Below are 9,069 nucleotides of genomic sequence, written 5' to 3' on the forward strand. Positions count from 1 at the left end.
GTAGATGTCCCCCCGTCGGCCCCGCAAGACCCCGTGCACCGGTAAGTCTGGTTGGTGGGTGGGTGCATGGGGACAGAGTGGCAGCATATCTCGGGGGGGGGGGGGTAGATCTTTGGGATAGAGTGGCAGTATATCTCGTGGGGGGGGGCAGAAACCTTTTTATTAAAAAAAGCACATAACTTTTAGGGTGCGGCCTATATCCGAGCCAATACGGTATATATATATAAATTTCCCGCCTTTTCTGCGATCTCAGGTTACGTAAAACGCCTGGTACCAAGCCCTTTTCCCCCAGATAGTGTAACAAATGCGTGGTTTCTATCAGTTGCGTATAACATCTGCTAGTATTTATCGCACACGGACTGGCCTCCGAGCACAATGGGCACATTCTAGGTGGGCTGGAGCCCTTTGTGCCTCCTTCTAACCATAAAGGTTGCCGGTACGTTTCCATTTGTGACCGCCAGCTGGATACGTGTGTCATTAATCTGTTGTTGGCCTTAATGATCAGATTCTTGGGCTCGCTCCATCACATTTTACTCTGATTTAGTGATATCCAAGCATCCTGTTTCATTATTTTCTTACTGACCTACAACAATGGAAATCTTGATCACGTGTCTTTGAAAAAAGTTTTTCTAAAGGCTGTGATACAACCATTTACTTAATGCCATTAGAAAGTTAATCTGCAAGGGTCAGTGTGTATATGTGTGTGTGTGTGTGTGTATATATATATATATATATATATATATATATATATATATATTATTGGGTCCTCAGCTGTGCTTTTTTGTTTGATATGTGATGTATAGAGGCATAGAAACAGAGGAGGATATTTTGAAGAAAACGTCATTACTCCTCATAGTTGAAATTCTTGATTTTCACGTATTGGTTTGCTCTATGTTGAACCTGATGGCCACATCCATGCCCAGTACAGCAGCAGTGGATTATCATAACATACCTTTTTAGTATTTATACCTTTTATAGTATTTTTTTTTTCTGTCATAAAAATATCAAACAGCCTCAGTTAGATTGCAGCCTCTAGAGCCCTGTGAGAGAAGCAGACAGAACATTGATTTCATCCCTAAGGCAAGGTTTCCATTAACGTCGAGAGCATCTTCCGGAGCTCAAACAATACATCACAGAAGGTGCTCCTGGCTTTAAACAGCTACCATCCGTGCATTAGGCGGACGCTCGATTATTAAACCCAAGAAAGCAAAACAATGGAGACCTGGTGCCCGTTAGGCTTAATATTAACACATTCGGGGTAAAGCTCCCCCGCCCAGACCTGTACAAATAAATATGTAAAGTGAGATTTTCAACAAACACAGCATTTTTTTTATTTTACTTGTTTCTGTTGTTAGAATGTGGTCATAGACTTCTAGATGTGACGTTGCGTATCTTTCATAAGCCTGACGGAATGATGTCTTTTATTCTACATTTCATTGTACGTTATCATAGCGTTTCACGGCAATTTTAATAGCAGACCTCTTTGTTCTATTGGTTTTCTCTCTTGCACGTGGATGACTGCTGGTACTTTTCTTTGTCTCGCTTGTCACAGAGAGAATTATGTTTGTAGAAGTGAGTGGTATCGCAGTCTTTCGGTTTTGCTTCCTATATCAGATTCGGCCTGTTGTGAATATAAATGTAAATGTCATGAAAGAATATTAAGTGGATGAACGGAAAATTTCATGGACTGCATTTCTCCTCCGCTTAAAATGAGAGCTGGGAGGTCACTTTCAATTTTGGTTGTCTTTTGGGCATGGTGGGCTTCTGTAGAATCCCCCCATGTGTATTTGCCCCTTACTTGGTTCCAAAACCATTCATCAGCTAAACCCGGCAACACATTGTGATATACGAGTGCCAAACAAGCGGCTGAGCAGTGCGTTTTAAGGTATTACACACAAAAGGTAGTATTTGTTCATTAAATACTCCATCACAATCGCTAATTAGGGTGACCACATGTCCCGGATTGCCCGAGACCGCCCCGCAATGGGACTTTAAGCATGTGGCCTCCACATGCTTAATCATGAAACATGAGAAGGATAAAAGTGAATGAGCGGACCTCTTCTGCATCTGTGATTGGAAACCAGCAGCTAACGTTGATAAAGCTTCCATTAAAGAGACGCTGCTAGCAAATCACTTTAGCGAGCGCTGCATTTTATGAACACAAGCATGTCGGTGTGCTTGCGCACGTTATGCTGACATTTCTGTAGTGTATGTAGTCAAAGTTTTTTTTTACCCATTGTATAAATTTTACGAGAAAATTGGTTAGAAAAGTATGGAGATAAAATTGCCTACGGAATATCATTGCTTTATATAAATCAAACAGTAGGGGGCAATATGTTGAATAAAACTTAAAGCAAGCAAAAATAATCTGGACACAGTATGGACCCACCTCATTAATGTGACCCCAAAGGGGTAATTGTAATCGGGCCAATGAAGTCAATAAAGCCAATAACGTAAAAGCAATGTTACAAAAAGAAAACCTTACTGTGCGGGGATAATGCCGTAAAAAATGGTGCAAAACACCAAAAAAATTTAGCGCCTGCCCAAAGTCTTCATTAAAAGGCTAACATTATTTCTACATACCACGTTGAGCATATTTTTAGCCGTTTTCTGTCCTGCACATTCGTAAATTTTTTTATTTTTTTTAATTTTATTTTTTTTATAAATCATTTGCATCAAATCATCTTGTATATGGCAAACATTATTTTTCATTTAATTGTTCTTTCTCTTCTGTCAGTGTCCCTTCAGGAGATAATTCCCAGTTATCACCATGCAGGTGGCAGGTAAGATGGCTTTTGCATTGGGGGGGGGGGCGTCTGCATGAGTTTAGTCACCAATTGTCAAACTGCTCTAATACGTCAAGTATAATCCAAGAATGATGGCATAGAACACTAACTCATTCTTCACTCACACTTCATCATTCTGGCTACTCTGCTGAATACTGAAGGTCCTCTTGTCATGACATCTACGGCGTTCAGTGGAGAGAGTGCCTTGGCTTTACTAGCAATACAACATAAACCGAGCAGCCTTCCGTCAGAGATGGTAGATGCTAATACAGCGAGGAAATTTAAACTTGTATGGGATAGGGATAAAGCTATCCTAAATCTAAGACAAGACCAATGACTGATTAAGGTCTGAGTCTTATCTGATGTCAAATCCTGTGTTTCTATACACTGTATGAACACATTAGTGGCGGACACCCTCCCTCCCCATAGATTATCAAGTTTCTTTGATGTTGGGATGGACTGGCAAGGTAGCTTTTTTTTTTTTTTTTTTTTTTTTTTTTTTTTTTGGCCAATTGGTTGGGCTTGTGCAGTGGTGTGAAAGTTGCCCACCTCCTCTTGTCTATCATAGGTTACATGTCTATGTATACTTACAATTATAAACTGAAAATGACACTTTCATTTGATAAATCCTTGCGTGCGCACCTTTTTCTCCGGAGTGTGTTCATAATTTGCATTATTTGTACATTAGGGGTCCGAAAGGGATCATTCTGATGAGCAAAGCTGTCGAGATGCAGAGTCTGCAATATTTTACTCAGAAGAGAGGCGAAGATCCAAGCAGACGCGGAAAGAATACTTCAGGGTCAGTCGATTTAAGGTTAATGGTTTAACTTTTAAAGCTGTATATTTGTTATACTATGTATTCTTCAAGAAATAGCAGCTGGCTATGAAGTAACACTACCTTTTTATTTGTTTTATATATTTTATATATATTTTCATTTTCAGCGTTCTAATTGTCATTACTAAAAACCCTCACTAGATGGCAGTGTTGGCTCCTTGTTTGCAGGATTTATGTTCATTGCTATCGTTATACTGGCTATTTACGCTTTTGTCGAACATTAACTATTTTTTTTCTTTTTAAAACATAAAACATAACAAATGCTTTAGGAAGATAGATGTAATTAATTAAAGGTGGACTTGGGTATTAAATATAGCCATTAACTTTTAAGTTAAAGAAGCCTCACTATTACAGAATTACCGCTAGTGATTATTTTTCCTTTTACTTATAGCCTTATAACCCTTTTTTATATGCTGCAAAGATACTGGAGAAATTTCAGAGGAGCGCTAATAAAATGATGGAAGGCTTGCAGGAAAAAAAATATCCGTAAATACATTTCTAAGTGTCTATATTGGAAGGGAGAGGGAATGTGATAGAAACATTTAAATACATACAGGTCAGGTCGGAAGATTATTGGGTCTGGGTAGAGTCAGAAGGTTATTGCAAAGTAGGAGTAGAGATATGGCTCCAGAATCTGAGACAAGACCAAGGACTGATTAAGGTCTGAGTCTTTACATCAGGAAAAAAGGGCTGAATAGGGCTGTTACCTGCTGCCAAATTCTGCGTTTCCATATTAACCTAAGCACTACCACCAGATTATATTCTTTATACACAGATCACAGTCTAAGTACACGGTGTGCTCTCGGTTATCTTAAAATACCATGCTGTCAACAGCATTCCAGTCCTAGCTTCTGGGGTGTACCCGTGCAGCGTTTTGGCACAACTCACCTGCTTTGTGATGTCTTAACATGTATTTTTTTTTTCTTCAAACAGTATAAATCTTCCCGTAAATGTTCCAGCGGAAATGAAAATGAGGTGAGATTGAAATGGCCGTAGCGTCTGTACAGCTCATTTATTGTGTACCTGTCAGTTATTCGTTGTGCGTGACATCTAGAGGGTCTGGTTTCACCTGTAGGAGATTTTTGGTTTACGGAGACGAGACAGGTATTAACGTTTTCTATGTTGGATCATGTCTCCTCACCATACCTGGAAACTCTGCCCCAATCTTGGGGTCTCTGGTGAAGGGCCAAAATTTCAGGGTCACATAGTCTGGAGCTGACACTCCCGATTAGTGCTGTTTCGCTTCCATTAGGTTTGTGGTTGATATAATCTCCGCTTGAATGCAGGTGACTCAATTAAGTGTATCTTTAAATAATGAAATACAAGGTTTCCGTCAGGAACCATCTGGGGAGTCTGTACACGGAATCTTCCCGATGAGCTATTAAAGGGTTAATCTTTACAGAATCTTAGAAAGTTCCCAGGGTATGCTTATCACTGAAATGTCTTTCCCAGTTCTTTGGAAAATAAATGAGTAACCTCCCAATCTGCTGAAATACGCTATCAACAGTATGTCACGGTGCACTTTAACATGATAGCTAAACAAAGAAAAGGTAACGCTGTTTTTGAAGGGTTCAAGTTGGAATTGGCACATATAGTGAGCTTTCAACATCCTAGATGATTTATGAAGGTCCAACCCAGTGAACTACTTCTGCGCAAAGAGCGTGGCTGACCCTGCGTAAAGCATAGCCAATTCAGCTTAACTATCCATAATGCAGGGCCAGTCTGCCCCCGTCTCTAGAGAAACCTACTAGTAATGGGTTGAAATGCCAACCCTCCAGCAAACTCCCCTGCCAATGCTAGCTCTAGTGAATAAAACCCTGTGTGTTCTTCATAACATGTAAATAAAGCCCTGTGTTCTAGATGTATGGAGGTGGGCCTGCTAGCCAAGCCGTGCCTCGGTGACGCTAAGGTAGCCGGTGGATGAGATGTGCCACCCGACCCTTTGCAGTCACGAGTTCTCACCGTGTCATGCTGACCCACCATCAGCGCTGGCTCGTGTCTGTCCATCTTCTGCAGAGCTAGACCTGGCCAGCCTTGGGTATTCAGCTACGTTTTATTGATCTAATATAAAATTCGGCTTTTCTCACTGACCAGACACTACAGTGTCATGAACATTATCTTTTCATTAACGACATTCTTGTCTCATTTCATTTTAGCGGCACAGTGCAAATGTTTCACCCTCATCTCCCGTGTCATCAGAGGTACATGCAATTGTGTTTTTTACTCATCTGGTATTGTTTTATCTGTTCACCGCTTCTTTCAGAGTCACGACCCCGGTTTTATAGTTAACTGTGGGGTTGTTCGGCAGATCCTGGCTGATGGTTGGTAGATATCCTGGTGCATGCTGGGATATCCCACACCTTGCCTCCAGGGAGAATAACGAATCCGTGTTGTATATCAATGCAAGCGGAACTACTGCAATTAATTAGCTGGGAGATTTGGGTATTAGGTACACATTTCTTTTAACGGTTTAAATCATTGTTCTTTAAACTGTAGTAATTTACTGATTTATTATAGGCATTAGTGCGATTATAAATCACTAGTTCATGACCTGACTGCTTGTGTGTTTTTGTTGTCCTTTTCATTTTGATCCAGGACTGTGAAAGATCTCACAGTAATTCCCCAACTCCATTTGGGCTGAAACCAAGGTCAGGTGAGTAATTCAGCGATCCGCATTGCAGGGAGCTAGAAGTCGGTGAAGGAGTATATATATTGTAAATACTATAATAGCAGAATATTTTATAGATCGTTCATGGATATAAAATTAAATATATATTTTATTTATTTAAACCAGTTTCCTGCAGTCCCTATTTTGTTTACCAGTTATTGTAAAATTACACGCGAGATGACTTCTGAGTGCAAAGCGTTCACGCAGATAACTGACTTTTCTATTTGCAGCTTTCAGTCGATCATCTCGACACGAGTATGGGTCATCGGATCCTGGATTCACGATGAGAAGGAAAATGGAACATTTACGAGAAGAAAGAGAACAAATCAAGCAGCTGTGTAAGGTAGGTGTGACTGTAATGCAGATTATGCGCGCTACAGATGTTTCAGGGACACGCACCGGAACATGTGCAGATCAAAGGGAAATTATAGACGGTAACCAGCGCCAAGTTGAAATTCCAAGCAGGCGTTCTCCCCTGGGATTTGGTTTTGTTGAGACGTGTATTATCATTGTACAAATGCATGTTGTTTTGGTTAATATTAGAGTCTGTAATGTGAATATTAAGCGTCCAATCTAATTGACTCCACCAGAATCTTGAAACCAGGCTAAAGGTCATATTACCAGATGACATTGGAGGAGCGCTAATGGATGGAGTGGTTTTGTGCCACCTTGCCAACCATATACGGCCCCGTTCCGTTGCCAGCATTCACGTTCCATCACCAGCAGTGGTAAGAATGCCATGAATCCGTAGAATGGAAAAATCTAGACCGCGTTACCTCCATGCCTATACTTTTACCAGAAACACTATAGCCTGATACTTTGTCTTTTTTTAATTGTAGGTGTCACACTCTCAAACATTTTAGATTTCAGCAGTCTTATGAAACTTAATTAAATAAAATAAAAAAATACACTGTTTGGAAAACGGTTTTAAGAGGACCATGCAGATGAAAGTTCATCATAGTTATATGGAAGCGACACAAATTTCTGTAATAAAGCTGCCTTTATAATCTGTTTTGTTTTTTTTTTTATCTGACTCCATTCCAGCCTAAACTCAGCATGGCAAAGTGCAGACGAAATGTAGAGAATTTCCTCGAAGCCTGTAAGAAACTTGGTGTTCCGCAGGTAAGAATCTCTTAAAGAAGCTTCATTCAGAAGACCATTTCATATTGTGCGCTGTGGAACAAAAATGTTCACTTTGTATGCCAGTATCTGTCTGCTGCATCTACCTCACTGGCCACTTTTTTTTTTTTCTTAATTTAATAGGGAAAATAAGGTGATTGTTTCTACCTCTCAGTATTCATAAACACGGATTGGAGTCCTAACAATAACCTTGTTAGGGCCTTGTTAAATATTGACCCTTTTAGTCAATACTTTGTGCTACCTCCCTTAACCAAGAGAACCGCTCTGAGTCTTCTCCCACTACATCAAGCCTTATAGGAGAATACATGGCAAGGGATCTGAGACCTTTCCTCCATACGGCTTCTTTCCAGATCCCTCAAATATCGAGGTTGAGGCTTATGCGCTCTCCTCTATTACACCTACAGGGGAAAAATGAACATGAATTATCCTTTATTTTGTTTTGTTTTGTATGAAAGTTTTGTACTGTATTCGAGTTCACTTGATGACTTGGACAAATGTTTAACTGAAGTATTGGCGTCGGTACGAAACCCACCAACTGCTCCTGTTGGGATCTTTGTTACTCTCTTTGTAAATCTCCTTAAATATCTCTGCCGAGTGAAGCATATTGAGAAGAATGAGTGTCAGGAGGTAAAAGTATATAATCAATGCACATTAAATGAAATGAAACTGAAGTGAAATTAAATTAACATGCATTGGTTTATATACTTTTAAGCTCGGCACTAGGTATTTGTTTACCTTCTGGCTCTCTCTAATACATATACACATTGAGGGATGTATATCAAAGTGCCTTGGAGCTTTCATCTCCTAAATTCTATACTTTTAACACAACTAACATATCTTATTGTACTTAATGCCTCGCATTACTGTATTTTTATGTATTTTATATATTTTATAACACTACAATTCAAATGTAAGGGGTTTTCTTTTATGCTCCAAATTCTTTTTTCAGGACAGACTTTGCTTGCCCCACCACATCTTAGAAGAGAGGGGATTGGTGAAAGTTGGCGTCACGGTTCAAGCCCTGCTAGATCTACCTTTATTGAAAGTGTCGCAGCTTTCTTCAGTGTAGAAATGCACCGACTATCTACCGGATTACGATCGAGCCTCGAGATGGAAATCACAGGACTTTAGATCACTGAACCAATACTTCTAAAACTGGGAAGGCTCCATTTGGGCCATGTGCAAATCTACTGAACCATCACAAAGATTGTGAATTTTCAGTGAAAAACAAATGGCACATTTTCGCTATTCATAATGTAGGTTTTTAGAACGATATTTTTATTTTGTGCAGTTGCCTTTTTTACATTTTAATTTCTATAGAGGTATTGTATATAATTTGCAGGATGGTCATATATATATATATATTACACACACACACACTAGTGCAAGGAGTACTGTAGTCATTTTCTGTTCTATTTTATTTTTAGTTTAATCATGAAACTAGCATTTAAAAATGAGTGTAAGTAATTTTAAAATCCAAACCAATCAGTGACACCATGTTAAAGTGGTCAGTTTGATGTAATTATTTATTGCACTTATTGTAATTTATATACATTTGTTTTGCATATTTGGCATCTTGAGTAAGTTGTCTTGTGAATAAGTGACTGCTGCAACACAGTGGCCTAACTTTTTTTTTTTTA

At 39.4% G+C, this 9,069-nt stretch overlaps 1 protein-coding gene across 1 annotated transcript in view; it reads left to right on the plus strand.

The window, feature by feature from the left end:
- Positions 1–8,498, plus strand: part of LOC149298231 (leucine-rich repeat and calponin homology domain-containing protein 2-like) — a 28,330-nt gene extending 19,832 nt beyond the window's left edge. Inside the window, exons 12-20 of the mRNA XM_089487676.1 lie at positions 2,738–2,783; positions 3,475–3,585; positions 4,555–4,613; positions 5,786–5,822; positions 6,217–6,274; positions 6,520–6,632; positions 6,880–7,017; positions 7,334–7,411; positions 8,379–8,498. Of these exons, the coding sequence (XP_089343802.1) occupies positions 2,738–2,783; positions 3,475–3,585; positions 4,555–4,613; positions 5,786–5,822; positions 6,217–6,274; positions 6,520–6,632; positions 6,880–7,017; positions 7,334–7,411; positions 8,379–8,498 (760 nt within the window). The remainder of the gene's footprint in view (positions 1–2,737; positions 2,784–3,474; positions 3,586–4,554; positions 4,614–5,785; positions 5,823–6,216; positions 6,275–6,519; positions 6,633–6,879; positions 7,018–7,333; positions 7,412–8,378) is intronic.
- The last annotated feature ends 571 nt before the right edge of the window (positions 8,499–9,069 follow it).

This window comes from Sceloporus occidentalis, unplaced genomic scaffold (assembly GCF_023333645.1).
Source record: "Sceloporus occidentalis isolate IW3139 unplaced genomic scaffold, rSceOcc1.0.p SCAF_34, whole genome shotgun sequence".
Classification (NCBI taxonomy): domain Eukaryota; kingdom Metazoa; phylum Chordata; class Lepidosauria; order Squamata; family Phrynosomatidae; genus Sceloporus; species Sceloporus occidentalis.